The sequence below is a fragment of the Amphiura filiformis genome, chromosome 5, assembly GCF_039555335.1.
Source record: "Amphiura filiformis chromosome 5, Afil_fr2py, whole genome shotgun sequence".
In the NCBI taxonomy this organism is placed as follows: Eukaryota; Metazoa; Echinodermata; class Ophiuroidea; order Amphilepidida; family Amphiuridae; genus Amphiura; species Amphiura filiformis.
In genome coordinates this window covers 10,251,204-10,268,460 of record NC_092632.1, presented here as the reverse complement: position 1 = coordinate 10,268,460, position 17,257 = coordinate 10,251,204, and the positions used below count along the sequence as shown (strand labels likewise).

At 35.7% G+C, this 17,257-nt stretch overlaps 2 protein-coding genes across 2 annotated transcripts; both read left to right on the top strand.

The window, feature by feature from the left end:
* Positions 1 to 716: 716 nt before the first annotated feature.
* On the top strand, positions 717 to 8,589 carry LOC140152603 (calpain small subunit 1-like). The gene is made up of 9 exons (XM_072175016.1): positions 717 to 870; positions 2,036 to 2,140; positions 2,756 to 2,813; positions 3,357 to 3,421; positions 4,648 to 4,716; positions 5,014 to 5,092; positions 5,752 to 5,868; positions 6,356 to 6,411; positions 6,677 to 8,589. The coding sequence occupies exons 1-9, from the start codon at positions 838 to 840 to the stop codon at positions 6,701 to 6,703; spliced, it is 609 nt and encodes a 202-aa protein (XP_072031117.1). The 5' UTR covers positions 717 to 837; the 3' UTR covers positions 6,704 to 8,589.
* Positions 8,590 to 8,692: 103 nt separating this feature from the next.
* Positions 8,693 to 16,986, top strand: LOC140152604 (calpain small subunit 2-like). Its single transcript, XM_072175017.1, has 9 exons — positions 8,693 to 10,248; positions 10,937 to 10,996; positions 11,281 to 11,338; positions 12,283 to 12,347; positions 13,235 to 13,303; positions 13,485 to 13,563; positions 13,826 to 13,942; positions 16,060 to 16,115; positions 16,724 to 16,986. The coding sequence occupies exons 1-9, from the start codon at positions 10,234 to 10,236 to the stop codon at positions 16,748 to 16,750; spliced, it is 546 nt and encodes a 181-aa protein (XP_072031118.1). The 5' UTR covers positions 8,693 to 10,233; the 3' UTR covers positions 16,751 to 16,986.
* Positions 16,987 to 17,257: the final 271 nt, after the last annotated feature.

Here is a 17,257-nt window from a genome sequence, read left to right as displayed (position 1 = left end):
AAACAATTTGCAAATTTTGCTGAAAGTTTCACAAATTTTGCTGAAGAATCTGCATTTTTTCCAGATTGGGGGATTTGAAAAAACAAAAAAACACCACTTTTCTAAACCAGTTTGTCTGAAAATCGTACCCAAAGTTATACCAAAAAAGGCTGAAAATGCACCCAAATTTGATGCACATCGCCGCACCCACCTTTCCACTAAGACCCCCAGGTTAATTCACTCTCATAAATTAGTTTGAACAGAAATATCCTGATTCACTTTTATCTGTAATAAACTTCACTGATAAATTCCATGTTGAGTTCAGCTTCAATTTGCACAACAATTTTCACACCTGACCCATAAACTTACAAATCAATCACCAACTTTAAATTCTAGTGACATAATTATGTTTCTTACATTAATTTACACAGCATATTATTGTGAATTCAAAAACTGAAAATAGTGAACAAAACCTGATCATGGCAGTTTGGTTCACATCAAGGTGACACATGGGGTCATCTTTCTAAAGTAGGCCTATAATATTGGGTTTTTTTCTGGGCACATTTCCAAACAATTACCATACATACCTGACCTCTGGTTTGCACATCCATAATTTGGTGTGATATTAATAACCATTGATGCATACTCTCTCGTATTGATCACTTCACAAAAATAATATGGTGAAATGGTGCCTGGGATTTGTACTGTATTGTTTACATAGCAAATAAATGCCTTGCATAGCATAGTTAGTAATGGTTCTGTTATTTATACCTTTGAACTTTCATTATCAACGTCTGGGAGCATGAAACATAAGTATAATATTGGTACAGTATTGAAAAGGCAGCAGGTATAGCTACAATGGCCTATGATCATGAAGCATCCTGCAGCAAGGTAAGGATTAGGAATAATATTTAGGCTTCACTGACAGACTGAAAGCATATCATTAGGCCTATACTAATATAATAACTCAATTTATCCAACCAAGTTTATGCCCTGGTGGTAACTCAATATTGAATGTGTGACTGTATGATCATTTGCAATTGGCAAAGAATTTTTTTAAAAAGGGGGGAGGGGTACATTTCCAGTTGGATATTTATTGTCAGTGATGCTCACTTTGTAACTGTTTTTATAAGAAATATTTGAATAATTATACCTAATTATGGAGTTGACCAAAACGGGATGAAAATGAACTCTGAACAAAGTTTTGACAAACATTTGTGATGCCATTAACTTCCCTGGTTTGATCCTTGGGTTTGGCAAACTTTGCAGCAACATATTAATTACCATGATTATGGTAAACCATGGAATGTTAAATAACATGTGACATAACTAGGCTTTCACAATCGAGGGGCTTCCTGTGGCTGAGTCTGGGAATGATCTGCTACCAGGGATGCCAAGTGGGGGCCAATATACCTCCACTGACGCATGTACAAATGATCATTAGGGGCTGCTGTGGGCCCTGGTGGTAGTGGCATAGCCAGAGGGGAAGGGGGTAGCTCAGTGGCGTAACTAGGGTTGGTAGTGCCTGGGGCAAGAAACAAAATTGGCACCCCTACGCCCCCTCCAGAGAATATCTTAGGCGCGGGGGTGTGGGAATGGCATATTTTTTAAGTGACACGCCCGGGCACGTTGCCCCTTGCTCCCCTAGTTATGCCACTTGGAAAAGCTGCCCCTAAGTCTTGCCCCCCCCCCCATGGGATGCTGGCCACCCCCTTATTAGCCCATGTTTGACTGAAAGTTGTCTTGCCCCTCCCCACCTGGAACATTTTCACCCCCCCGCATCAGCAGGTTATCCCAGATAGGCTCTATTATTGCATAACCTCCAACTCATTTGTATCATGGTAATTAGTGCCAATCTGGCTTGAAATGTGGGGGACAGTCTGCCTGAATTGTCAAAAAGTGGCTGTAAAGAACAAAAATTTGGTCATTCCCCCTTCCCTCCAATTGATTCCCATGATGATGGGAAACAGGGGGCAAAGCTTCCAGTGCCCCACTACATGTGTTCACACATATACAATGCATGCAGTGGTGTGTGTGTATGTCTATCTGTTTTCAGGTACAACTTCCATATACAGTGCAGCCAGTTTCAATTGATGTCCGTGTCCATGCTGAAGAACGCAAAAACAGACTGTACATTGCCTTCAAGAGGATAGCTGGTGAGGTAAGTTCTGGGAGAGGGGGATGACTTGTAATTCTCATGTGGATATTATGCTCAAAACATTTTTTGAATATCAAACCAAAATATTTTCCCGAGGCTGCCATATATTAAACTTGACATATTTTGGTCATGTTGCACTTTACACAAAATAGCAGTTATTTTGCATTTTTTAACTGTCAGGTCCTATCAAACCAATTTCAAAATGGGGTGGGGGAAGAAATTTTTGCGATATCATGAGGTTAGGAGGGGCCTGATTATAGGTTAGGAAGGACCTGATTGACCCATGTGAAAGCCCTATGTCTTGGCTACATGCAATCTCAGGACTGTAGGCCATCATAGGCCTTCAAACAGGGCCTGTGAGGCCATATAGCAACAGGGCAAAACAAAAAAATGTGTTTTCTGACAATAATTTCTGTAGTGAAATCTCGGACTGTCCTGTTTTCTTGGGTACTTAACTGTGTGCCAGCTAATTACATCATGATCATGATCATGGTACTTCCCCACCAGTCATGTAATCAGAAACATGTGGTGGGTATACTTACCCCAAGTGCGAACACTCTCTGGGCTCCCCTATTAGACAAACAGTGTAATAACTGTTCCTTTTCCATGTTTTCACAGGATAATGAAGTAGATCCATGGGAACTTCAGGAATTACTGAATACTGTCGTAAAAAGAGGTTTGTTAAACTTATCAATACTTATTTTTATTTTAGTAACACCTCTCCTCAAGTCTCTTCACTGGTTGTCTGTTGCCCAAATTACTCTCCTTCAAATACACAAAGCTTTCTATCTTTCTGTTCCATCATAAAATATTATGTCATTCAACATTCTATTCTCTTCATTCAGACACTGCTGTTATTTTTGATGTCCCTCATCCGTAGCGATTACCTGGTGATTGGGCCTTCTCTATTGCAACCCCCGGCTTTGGAATGAATAACCCACTCCGGAGCCCACTAATATCCGTAACCAGGACATCATCACCACCTTCGGATGCCTTCTTAAATCTCACCTCTCCCCCTGCTAGCAGTTTTCTCTATTCACTATGAGCTTCTAAATGCCTATACCAAAAAGTAATTACCCCACTTTATTACAAGATAAAATTCAAAATCTACGCATCAAATTTAAAAACGACAACGACAATGATTGACTCAAACTTGTGGAAATTTTAAAGAGATGTAATCTTTGTTATAACATTGGTTTTTCATTTGTTTTGTTTTCAGATCCTGAGTTATGGGACAATCAATTTAGTTTGGATGCTTGTAAAAGTATGGTGGCAATGACCGATGTATCCTTGTAGACAATACTCAGAGGCGTATCCAGGGTGGGAGCCGGGGGACAGTAATCCGACTACACTACCGTGGCTGGAAATACTGTACTAACCAAAGCTCTCAAATTTTAAAATGTCAAGAAAATTTTATACAGACAAAACATTTTGTCTTCTTTTATCATGTTTTTAAATGGGGTAATCAAATTCCCCAAAAGATAATTTTCTTTAAAGCCCCACAAATTTCCCAGGAAAACAGCAGAGACAGCAGTCCAGTCCATGGTCTGGTAGTAATATACAAATACAACATGTTTTGAGAGGAAGTTGTCAAAACTACTGGTCCTGAGGTGTTGGATGATTTGACTACTTCCCGACATGTCAGTGGAGGGATGTAGTCAAATCATCCAACACCGAGGGACCAGTGCGTATCATGGAATACTTCCCGAAATGTAACATGTTATATTTGTTTTACTATATATACCTCATATAAATATTTTCACTAACACAAGTAAAAGTAAACAAAAGTCAAAACACGCTGCTACTGGACAGCGTGCCGACTGGCATGGTGAATAAGCTTAATAATTTGCTTACCTGATTTTATTGTAGGATATCTGTTCAATCAATTTATATTTTTCTAATTTTCTTTTTAACACTCCATAAATAACATTTTGTTCCAAAAAACGTCAAATGCGCGTGCATGTTATTATCCATTGGTTATCTTGGCAAAATAACTGCAGCAGACATTAAATGCATCTGCAGAACTGCTGTTGTGTAGCATAATGCTACGTCTGAACTAGGAACGGTGACACACAGAATGAGACACCATGTGGAAGTTTATACTACTTCCCTGTGTGCACGTAATTGCACAGTCGTGTGAAGTATTCAAAATACCATACTCTGATACTGGTGTTATTAACCAATAAGATGTCTGGATTACCTAATAAATATTTATGAGGTATAGTAACATGAGTTTATTTCACCTTGAAGGCATGGACAATCTTGCAAAAATGGGCTAACTTTTCCCTAGGGCATCTGATATTACTTGTATCTACTGGTCAGTTTATACTCACATTTCCGCATCTGTTTTTTGAAAGTGCTGCTTTAAATCGAAAGCATGAGTGCATGAAATGATACCAATATACCACTATTCATATGATTGTACTGAGCACAACTGGGGCTGTGATTTCCCAAACTTGCCAACCATATTTTTCTAATCGTTCCCACTTTCTTTAACCATCTAAGTATAGGCTGACAGATCAGGGAAACTTGGTTATGAAGAGTTTGTGGAGCTATGGAAAAGCATCATGGCATGGACGGTAGGTTTATTTTCTATCAAGGACAAGATACACTCACCAGTGTTCCCTGAAGGATTTCAGTTTGGGCCAATTTGCTAATTTTTCTCCCAAATTAGGCCAATGAGCCATAAAAATTCAAATTCTTCTTTTTTCCCTTAACTTCTTGTCAAATTCTTTTGGCCAATTTCTCAACTTGCTAAACCAATTGAGTGCTATGGCATCTTATCACCATGATCACTTCATATAATTATTTTACAAATGCTATTGAAGTTTGCTATGCTCTTCAGAATATATGCTCCTCTTTTTCACTCTTTGCAGAAAATTTTCAAGCAGTATGATCGTGATAACTCTGGAACTTTCAGTGCCAATGAACTACATTTGGCATTTAGTACTCTTGGTATGTTTTCTTTATTGTTTATTGGTACAATAGAACAAACAGAAAGACTTTAATCATCAGGCCAAAATTAGACTTTAGTCTCTGAGTGTTATATCTTCAAAATATCCCAACACCTAAATCTAGAAAGTGCTTTATTGAAAAGTGTATAGACCATTCCTATAACCGGCACCTTCCTGCCATTGATGGGGTGAACATTGAAAACAAGGTCAAGAAGGGTATTATGTGATTGCAAAATAATAAAATAATCATGTGATACCCTTCTTGACCTCACTTTCGCTACCTATCAGCGTGTTTATACTGAGCACCTCTCGTTACTGCGCTTTCACCTTCACCCGCATTTTAATCCTTTCACCTTCATCAAGTCGTTTCTACTGTGCTGTAAATGCAGGGTAACAATTCACTACCCACATATTTAGTGGGGAAGGAGGAAATCCTTCAAGGTTAGAATTTGGTGTCACCCGCAAAGTCATCACCTGAACTGTTTTTACTGCAAAGGTTACCACATATTCATCACCTCAAAAGGTGGTTGATGGATTCACTCGCATCACCCCAAATTCACCACAACCGTTTGCTCAGTAGAAACACGCTTTATGAATGAATCTATATGAAGAAATTTGTAGCAGTGTAAAGTTGCTCCTTTTCATGTTTTATATTACCAGGCTACAAGTTGAGTGGAACAACTTTTAAAGCTATGGTGCTACGTTATGCTGATAAAGACTCGCAAATAAAATACAACAGTTTCATTGCTGGTGCTACCAAGCTCAGACACATGTATGGTGAGACTTTTTTTTCTTTTGTCTTAGACCTTTAAAATTCTAGTGTAGACTTGCTTAACTGTGTCAGCTGTGACAAAGATTATTTTAAAAATGCTACAGCAAAATGTAATAAAATAAAAATTCTGGTTGTTTTGAAGCTGCTGTAATACCAGTCTCTTTGCAATCAATGGCCAGTGGCTGACATGTGAAGTGTGGTCGGACTTCCAACATACAGTGGCAGCGCCACTAGAATTTTTTTTTTGGGTGGGGTAAAATCATAAAATGTGGTATTCCCCTTACCAAAAAGTGTGATTTTCTGTTCTGACTGGAAGGACAGCCCAAGCTAATATGGCTAATATGGATGGCATGGAAGGGGATCAAAACTTTGTGTCTTTGTAGGGGTTGGGTTTGACCTCTAAATAAATTATATAATGCCTTAACATTTTTGACACTCCCAGAAGATCTTTTTCTATTCCACAATTATAGGATTCGTTTTCTTTTCTTACAGAAATCTTTTACAAACATGTCGGCAAAGACAAAAAGGCAACATTTGGATTTGACGATGTAAGGAAACTTCTCTCAAATTAGTATTATAAGAAACAGCAAATAGCTAAGATAAAATGATCAGAAGCACACACACCAAAAGAATATTAAACAAACATATATGCATTATTACAATTCATTTCAAATTTAGAAGGTAGCCTAAATATTAAAAAGGCTTCACCCTAGCATGACATTTTAATATTTTGAATGACAACTGCTGATTTTTGTTTCATACAAATGTACAAAATATACTATTAAATCTTGCAATGTTTTCCTTATCTTGCAGTACATACGAGCTACCATGTATTCATAGCTTCAACCATGCTACAAGGTGCATTGCAATGGTTCATCAGAAACACACAAGCAGCAGTGAATTTAAATCAGTCTTAAATAGTCATGAAAAGCTGAATCATTTGTGACTTGCAATCTCAAAGCCTGATCTTTATGCCATCTTCTGTGCCAAACGTGAGCTTATAATGGAATGGTGAAGAATTTCTAAAAACTATGAAGTGTTATGTCCTGTGATAAATTTTGTGTGTGCCAAAACAGTTTTCAAACTTTGCAGCTAAATTTCAGCTTTCTTATACAAACATGTACATATGTGACCCCTCGGCACAACTGAGCCCGGATGTCGCCAGTGCCACTATTGAGATATGCTCCATCGAACTTAACAATAAACAATAAGAAACAAAGGATTTATTGACTGTTTTATTGATTTTTCACTACTTAAATGTCAAGTACTATAGACATGACATACATCATTTTAAAGCTAATTTCAAGCAGAATATTTTGGTTGAATATCTCAAAAATGATGATTGGCGACTTCAGGGCTCAGTTGTGCCGAGGGGTCACATATTACTACATTTCCATGCAAAAAATGCTAGCCTGCAGAGATAAATGCAACAGGGTAATATTGAAAGGAAATCCTGCTGATTACATCAATGATTTACAACAGCTTAGAAGAGGCAGAGAGCTCTTTGCTACATCATGGTGTTGAAACGAGTTATTGATGCACGTGTCTCTTTTAAGGTCAGAGCGCCATTGTCGCTTGCCTATCTGGACTGTTCCAGACATGGGCGAGATGATCATAGAATTCTTTAGCCTACAAATTCGAGAGATCATGGAGGTATATAACCTCCATGAAAAGATGATATAAGTATATTTCTGAGTGCTTCTTTTCTTGCTGGATATTTGAGTTTTGGGTGATTTTACACAGGAAGAGAGTCCAGATAAAATATAATAATGACATGTAACATAAGAAGGATTAGTCCAGCATATAATTTCTGATTATAACAGAAGTTAAACATTAGTCCAAAAGTATGTTGAGCATTGAACAACTTTAGAATAGTGGTCCCTATCCCAAACAATCCTAACCTTAATACCTGACCCCAAATCCTAACACTAATTTCTTGTGATAGTGGTAGTTATTCTAGTTTTGTTAGCACCAATATAGCACATGCAGGGGTCATTTATATGGATGCATACCCCTGGGTTAATATATATATTTTTTTTATAGTTGCATTTATATTCTTTTTATGTAAATATATGCAGCCAAAAAGTTAAGAAAAACTAAATATCAATACTAGGAAATAGATGACACCCTCAGTCTACATCCCTGAAGGTGGCACACCTGCCTGTTATATCCACATCTGGTCTGCAGGGGAGTCATTATGCTGTCTGATTAATTGTGTTTTTGTTCATTTGAATATTTTATTTTTGCTTTGTGCTTAGATTTTGTTCTTCAATTCAATATTATAAGGAAGATTTAGTTGATCTTGGGATTTTTACGTTAAAGCGGCAGAAATTAATTACTGACTGTCATGTACTTTTTACGACAAATCTAACTGTATATTAAAGCCATATTATAACATTTGCTGAGGAGGATGCCCTCACTGAATTTTTTTAATTCATTTTTTCACACGATTAAATTGTACTTTATTAAACCAATATAGCCTGCAAAAATCAAGACTCTAGGTGCTGTAGTTTTGAATAAAACGCCGGATTCTGCGCTTTATTATTACGATGGAATTATTAGTCGAACGCATACACGATGTTCATAACACACAGTACGTGACAGCGTGCGGGACGGTGATATACACAACAAAAGGTCGTACTATAACATGACCGAAGGAGTAGCACGTATTGGCGACATGTGCGCTGGTAGTAAATTCAATTTTCTTTGCTTTGCCGTAGTTGTTCGGCTCAAAAATAAAAGGGATATATCTGACAGTAAAAGCTAACATTTTATGGCGAAGAAATGCTTATCTATTTTGTTTGAAAATGTTATAATATGGCTTTTATTAGTATTTTTCATGCAACTTCAAACATTCATGCTTGTGTTTAGTTTCGATAATTAACACAATAACAATTAATACAATAAACAATGAAACTTATACACTACAGAAACAGTTTTGCAAATTTTTGTTTTGTCCAAGCTAAAAATTTACAAAAAGTATGAAAATTAAAATAGTGTAGACATTGTAGTGTCATCATTTACTTTCCAGTATCATATGGGAAAAAGTGGCACTTAGATAATCCATTATACGATATCTTGATTACTCAGAAAACAGGACTGGGAAAAGAAAAGCAATTCTGGAAAAGTAGATACTATTTTTTTCTGGGAACATAATATGGTTTTGTTACACAATCTTTCTGTATCATCATACATTTAACCAAGTTTTCTAATTAAAATGTGCAATAAAATAAACAACAAAAATATGACATGAGTTTTTGTGTCTTTGTTTCTTAGGTTTTTTAGATACAATGGACACCTTGGGAAAACTAACATTGTAGCAACAAAAGATAAATGGTTAGACCAATGAGCATTCTGTTCTGTTTATGATTCACCAGAACAGAATAAATTATTTGTCTCCAAGTTTGTGATGATTCTCTGGGTGGTATGGTAGTGTGATTATATTGTCATTATTGTGGTACTGATGATGGAACATGATGAGCTAATAACACAACAAACACAAAATGTTTTGCAGTAAAGATTTCAATATCGGGTTATATGGACCATGGACCAGATCGTGTCACATATATGCCTCTAAATGAGGGTGTTTTTTTTTTGACAAAAGGTAGACACCCTCCACAAAAACAATATTTGGAGTTCGAGCAATTATATTACCGATGTAGGGTTCTATAAATAAATATTATTGTAAAGCAATCTATTGGAATGTTTTTGTGGAGGGTATGTGCCTGTCTTTTATCTATTTTTGTAAAAAAATAATCCTCATATAGGCATATATGCTTGTTGAAGGAATTCTATGGTTGTCCAAGAATAGGCCTTATTTATTTTTTGATATCAAATTTGGCCTAAAACACAATTTTTCATAGAATTTATTTTTTCAATTTTTTTCAACTGCTGTCATTTCAACAGGAATGATTGCTCATGTGTTATGTACAAGTGACCTACAAAATGGTACTAGTGGCGGTGATTAGGCCAACTAAATGTTATAATTAATTTCAATGTACTGTTTACATTTTCAAAGAAATATTTTTATCAAACTGATAAGATTGTTTACACAGACCATGTTAATATAATTCACGATGAATGAAAATGTGATAATCTACAACTTTAATATGTGTAGGTCATAGTCCATACGCTCCTTCTTGTGGCTATAGTGACATCGTTAATCTCAAACGTCCAATGTATAAATCAATATTTGTTGAATGGCTAAGACTCGTGTATACCATTTGCATTTAAGTTTAATTATCTATGAGATGCTAGTATTTGTTAATTAATATCAAACCATATGACCTTTGACCTCATGGCACATGTAATGAGTTGAAACAAAACAAGGAGGACTGACAACAGGTCCCGGGAGCTAGTATCATATCATCATGGCACAATACAGGGTAAGACAATGCTAATTATGTTCATATTAATTTTCTTCCTCAAATCAAACTTGTATTCAAAAATTTCAAACAGTACTGAAAATGTTCATTAACAGCACAGCAGGGTGGCAAGTAACAATTTCACGGATATACTATTTTTCACCCTGATGTGGCAGTGACATCAACTTGTTGAGGCAGCTGCGTCTTTAAGCGTGTGCATGTTTATGTCAGCCCTTTGAACGAATGACAAATTGAATCTGCACCCAATGAAATATGCAATGATATCACTGCCACATCAGGGTGACATGTAAATGCCCCGGGGTAAATGCCATTTATATCTCTGTCATATTTCCTACTATAACATCCATCACATATTTGGAAGATGCCTGTCATGTCAATTTGACTCCTTTTTATAGAGGATGTATTTCTCACTCTTTGAATCATTTTTCATTTTTGTCCACTAACTTCATTTTCAATCATCTACCACCCAATAACAACTTCTATTGATGTATATAGTAAGAAAAGTCACATATTGATCAAATTCATAAAATTGCTGCACAATTTCTGAATTTCTCTGTCCCTGATAGTATTATGTTCTAGTAGGAAAAGGTACACACTTTTGAAAGCCCATTACACAAAAGATATTCGGAATGTGAGAAACTATTTGTAACCCTGTATATTTTAGGTTGTTCATGCTTTTCTTTTACAGTCAACAGGCGATGCCAAAAAAGACAGATTTTACCAATCCTTCAAGCAACTGGCTGGAGAGGTAAGCTCATTAAACTAAATCCAACACTCTAAATATGTTGGCTAGTAAATTACAAATAAAAAGATCAATTTTGCTATATCTGATGCAAAAAATAATGCCCGTTTTATAAGGTAGAGATGGAGGAAGGAGAGAGGATTGGGCACTATCTTATTCTGTAGGCCATAATAGCATGAATGTACAAATTTGCTCTAAATCGACATGATATCATTCCTAATAGTATACACCGTTTGACATAGGCCATTCAAAACTACAACTATATCTGCATCTCTGTGTTTACAATTCAGGACAATGAAATAGATGCTTGGGAGCTGCAGGATCTTCTGAATTCTGTCATGAAAAGAGGTAACTACCACCCACCTTAATAAATTCAAAGTGCCATTGTGTAGATTTTAAAGTAGTTGAAACACATGTCCCAATCAGACTTATGTCTGTATGAATTAACACTATGTTTTGCAGATTCCTTTTACAATCATTAGTCATACTGCTAACTATCCAGCGCATATTATTTTGCATGAGGTCCTATGCACATGCTTGACGTCATACACATATGTGACTGTCCTCCGTAAATCCCTCGTAAAGTCGGCAAATTGTATTCTGAGTTACAGTGCAAAATGTGCATAAAGGTTGTATACATATGTACCTCGATTTGGTGCGACATGTTTCTCATTTTGCCAGTCAAACACCTAACTAGCATTAATCCTATTGTTGAAGAAGATAATAAGCTTAACCTATGTATAGAATTCATAAATACCTCTAGTCTTTGTTTGCTTTGGCTAAATCCTATTCAAGTGTTGGGATAACCAACAATTAATAATAAGAGGACATTCCTGAACCTCGTTGACTTGGAGATGATTTGAAGTAACCGCCAATTATGACTGATTGATATTTATTATCAGCAATGTGGAAGAAGACATCAATTACTAAAAATGCTCCAACTCTTTTGACAAATATCAAATGCTCAGCAACTGTGTGTATATTAAGCTTAATGGGGGTACCAGGTGCTATAAAGGTATAGACATCACAGATTAACCCTAACCGTACCAAACACCAAAAAACCTAAATTCACAAAACATCTGCATGCACAGGTATCCAATGTGATGCGATTGCGTCATCATGCAAACAGTCATATGGGCACAGAAAGCAAGGTAGACCTCTGTGGCAAGGTATCCATGTCCATGTCAAAAAGCACCTGGGGTATTAGGGTTAACTGCTGTTGTAATTCAAATTTACAATGTCAGCTGTATGCCTGATCCAAATTCAAATTTTTTGTTTGTTTGTAATTTCAGATTCAGATCTTGGGGATGCCAATTTCAGTATCGATTCCTGCAAAAGTATGGTGGCGATGACAGATGTATCCTTTTCATTATGCCAATAATTGACATAAAGACCTCATAAAAAGTAATGCAACCATTATAAATACACCTATAGCCTCAGAACTATTAATCCTATTTACAATTTTGTAACATAGAAAGAAGGGTGGTTTATTTATGTCCAATGTCATTCAATATTAACAATTCAGTAGTGTTTTTAAAGAATAAAACCCAAATTTAAAAGTTACAGTCATTTGTATTGATTTGAATTTAGTGCGAATACAATGGCAGATTTTACATACAATACTTTTGTAATAACCACTGATCATTGTAAACGGCAACTTTTAAATTTGGGTATTTTTCTTTAAAAACACTACTGTGTTGTTAATATTGGACAACATTGGATGAATGGGGTATCAAAATACGCGTAAATAAAGCATCTTCCTTTCTACATGCCTACATTTTTATATACTCTAGATGTTGCTAAAAATAAAACACACACACACACACACACAAATCTGATAGCATTTTTGTATACAACAGAACATAAAGGAAAATAAAACTGAAAGCTGATTTAACGCTTAATCATTCTGCCATAGCCATCTGTTGCTTTAGATTATGTAACAGATTGATTGCAAGCTGTGATTGGTCAAATGACATCACTCCAGAGTCTACATTTTTAAAATGGAAAAAAAGTGTCAAAGTGATCTATTGTTTTCAAATTATGTTTTTAATATTCACTTCACTGGGGACTTGTGAAAGGGCATTCACCATTTCATTTTCAATGGCCATAGACTATACTTGATTGTTCTATTTCTGAAAATGTCACTGAACTTTGTAAAACTGTTAATGCAGTGTTAAGCTTTGTTTGTGTCCAACTTTTGATAAAAAATAGTTGTTATTTTCCTTAAAAATTAGTAAAATATAGAGTGACCGATCTGGGAAACTTGGTTTTGAAGAATTCATGGATTTATGGAAAAGCATTCTAGCTTGGAGGGTAAGCGTTAGTAAATAAAAAACATTGTATAACAATTAAATATTGTATAACAATCAAACCAAAGCAAGTAGAACCTAAATAGAAACAAAAAGATAATTCAAAATACTTTTATCCTTTACATGGAAATATCCGTCATTAACCGATGTATACATAAAGATCTCTCTGTGCTGTCATTTTACAGAATGTTTTCAAACAATTTGATTGTGACAACTCAGGAAGTTTCAGCGCCAAGGAATTGCATCTAGCTCTTAGTGCTGTGGGTATGTTCTTTACTATAGTGAAATTGTATTAAATATAAATTTACTTTGTCATTCATGAACTTCATACACAATTTCTAATATTTATTCATTCCCACTTAAAATTTACTAGAGAATAGAGGTACTGTCTTCAGCCGCTGTTGTGTATCTATCGTCTCATACAACATAAGCAAAAGCATTATTTTAAGTAAAACGAGGTGAAGCCAAGTTGTTTAAGAATGTTCAGTAGATGTTGACTTTAAACACAATTATGTCTTAATCGTAGGTTATCAGCTGAATCCCAAGATATTTGCTGCAATGGTGCTACGTTATACCAACAAGGAATCTCAGATCACATTTGATAATTTTATGGCATGTGCAGCAAAACTCAGACATATGTATCGTAAGTAGCCCATAAACACTAATGTTATTGTTGACCATTCAGTGAATCCAGATTCTCATTCACGGTTTACCCCCGTGGCAGATTACCTTCGCGGCTACACCTGGTGTAGCCCTGAAGCTACACCTTAATAGAGCTACTCTGAAGCTACTCCGAAGTAGCTACACCTTAGCAAACCCCATAGTGGATACACCATATCAGAGCTACTTCGCTGTTACTCCATCCATTGTCTGTCTAGAAGCCAATTCCGGTGCTACACTAGTGCCAACTTCTGGATACGCCATATCGGAGCTACTCCAAAGGTACTCTTAAGAAGCTACTCTTAAGTACATCTGATACCTGTCAGCCACGAGCCAACCCTGGAGTAACACCGAAGTCAGCTCCGGTGTACAACCGCAGCCAAACGGGTCATTGACCGGCAGCGGTAAACAACTCGCCGAACGCGTAATCGGCCGCGTACTAGTGCGCGTACCTAGCTATTTTTAGCAAAGCGAACGTTTGTTGTTTTGATTAATTGATTGACCATGTTTGCACGTTTGCATAGGGCGTCATGAATCGTTTTCAGCCACACGGAGCGAGAATCACCGTTGTCGATGTCACAGAGACATTTTGTTTCTATTTAGTGGTTGTTTCCTTTGTAGAAACTTATTCTTTTGTTTAACAACAGTACGACTTCTTCTCAATTTGTTTTTAAAATCATTTTTAATCATTATTTAATTTTTGTGTTTCTTGTTATGTTTTTAGTTTTTACTTGGTTGTTATTCATCTTTTATTTTGACTTACCTATTTGATATGTGTTTTTTCGTTTGTTTGAGTAGGCCGTATTTTGTTTGTTTTTTAAACATTTTTTTTTTGCTTATTATACTTGAATGATTGGTCACTTATTAAAAAGTAAATACTTAAATAACTTACTAAACAATTAAATAGTAAATAAGTAAAATATAATACATATAAAGAAATAATAAATATAAAATTAATAATAAATTTAATAAAAGCGTAAAAAATAACTGAATAAAAGTGGGGTCCTAAAATAAATATTAGCTATAAAATGACCAATCGTTCAAGTATAATATGCAAAGAAAAATGCTTAAAAACATACAAAATGCAGGCCTACTCAAACAAATGAAAAAACAAGTAAGCATACAGGTAATCAAATTAAAAAGCTAAATAACAACCAAGTTGATGACAATCATTATCATTCTATTACTGATTATTTTACATAGGCCTAGGCCTACGAGTACTATTCATTTTTTTAGGCCTAAATAATGCACATGTTTACTTATTTACTTTCTTATTTGTGTAGTTTTTACTTGTTAATTTAATTACCTATTTATTTACTTGTTTATTCATTGATAAATTTATTTAGTCAATTATTTACATCATTAATTTTACTTACTTGCTTATTTCTGAACTTGTTTAGGTATTTATGTAAGCCTATTTACTTTTTTATTATTATATTATTATATTATTAACATATTTGAAAAATAATAAAAGAAAGAAAGAAAGAACAAAAATCCCTAATATATCCTAATAAAAGCATACAATAAAGCTAAATTGAGAAAATAGCATTAAATCTGGCAACAGATCATCACACATTTTTTTACGGAGTACCTCTAGAGGTACTCCGCTATAGTCTGTCTCTACGGGTGGTACACCGTGGAAAACCGGATAGGAGTAGTCCACGGATTTTTGACTCGCGTTACTGTACACCGCTACAGAGTAGCCCTGGGGGTAATCCGGAGTAGCTCCAGAGTACATCCAGTGAGAAATTGGATGTGTATATAGTTTACTTTCCTTTTATGAGTCTGCCAATTTTTGGTCATATATCAATATTGCAACTGGTTTAAATAAAATATGTTATCATATGTTGAAAGAACAATCAATGCATAATTTAAAGCAAGTTTGAATTACCATTTAGCTGAAAGTGATGTCAATGTATAAGGCTGGAATCTCAGTATTAAACTTGAGAAATTACAATGATTGAGTATCATGGATTATATTGATATACATCAATGCCACATTTCTCTCACAACTTGTGCTAATTTTAGCCCTTTTAATAATTTACCTTTCTCACAATTATGGTACAAATACATCATCTCAACTCTGCTTATCTCCTGTAGATGTCTTCAGGAAATACAAAGGTTCAGATGACAAAGCTTCACTGGGCTTGGATGAAGTAAGTAACTTTGGTTTTGATTTAAATAAGACAATTCAAGTAACACATGTTGACTAACCTATACATTTGAATTTGTTCAATCTTGACTTTGGTGAGCATTTGTTCCACCTTTTTCTGTACCTGTAACCAGTGTTCGAAATAAGCACTTATCCTCTTGTCCAAAAATCACTGGGGACAACCATATTGAGCATGTACTTATCCCCTGGACAACCACTATATTTTACTTCCAAAAGTATGACACATTTTGGGGACAACCAAAATGAAGTGAGGACAAGCAGAATTTATGCTTTAGTTATCCTCGGGATAACCTCCATATTTTCCTTATTTCGGACACTGCCTGTAACTATAGTTTTCAAAAAATGTCAAGGATCAGAAACTGACAATCCTGATTGCATTCTATTTTTTCTGTTCTCATAGAGATGGTCAAAGTGTTTTTCAGTGTCATGGAAATTCAGTCATCAGTAGTATTGAAGTGAATGAAATGACATTTATCTGATTTACAATGTTCGTTTTTTTTAATGCCAATAATCCCATGGCTCTGTTTTAATGATTTATGATATTAATGTATCACCATTCACATTTGACACTTTTTTATATTCTTATTTCAGTATCTAAGAGTCACCATTTACTCATGAGCAAACAGATAGACATCATGGAGATGGACCAACAAAGACACTTACTGAAACTTGTGTTTTAGTCACTGGCAGAGATAATCTTGGATGTTGTCTGATGTTACGTTACTTGTCACAAAGTAGAAACATGCTATGAATGTTTGTCTCCATGATTGACCTAACACATTATTGGATCTGGGTCATGCATACCAAAGACATCATTTGAGTGCATAAATTTACCACTCTCAAGGATGACTTCAGACCATGGACGAAAGAGATAACAGACCGCGTACCACCAGTCAAAGTCTCTGCATCATCCGATAATGAGGGCCGATTGTTCCATGAAATGCGACAGGCGAGACTGCTACGCAATTACTGCGTATTTTCATGGTCTATCGCGAAAACACGCAACGCTCTATCGCGTACGCGAAGGCACGCAGCACTGGCATGATTGTTAGACATGGCACGATCGAACAATCGGCCCTCATGAATATGCGAGAACTGGTAGCATACAATACACGGGGACTTTGA

What these genes read in the sequence shown, in the direction of transcription:
- LOC140152603 (XM_072175016.1), top strand. Translation starts at nt 838, where the DNA reads ATGGCCTATGATCATGAAGCATCCTGCAGCAAG. An exon ending in ATGAAGCATCCTGCAGCAAG is followed by an intron (nt 871 to 2,035) that starts GTAAGGATTAGG and finishes ATCTGTTTTCAG; the next exon opens with GTACAACTTCCATATACAGT. An exon ending in GAATACTGTCGTAAAAAGAG is followed by an intron (nt 2,814 to 3,356) that starts GTTTGTTAAACT and finishes TTTTGTTTTCAG; the next exon opens with ATCCTGAGTTATGGGACAAT.
- LOC140152604 (XM_072175017.1), top strand. An exon ending in AAAGCATTCTAGCTTGGAGG is followed by an intron (nt 13,304 to 13,484) that starts GTAAGCGTTAGT and finishes GTCATTTTACAG; the next exon opens with AATGTTTTCAAACAATTTGA. An exon ending in TCTAGCTCTTAGTGCTGTGG is followed by an intron (nt 13,564 to 13,825) that starts GTATGTTCTTTA and finishes TCTTAATCGTAG; the next exon opens with GTTATCAGCTGAATCCCAAG.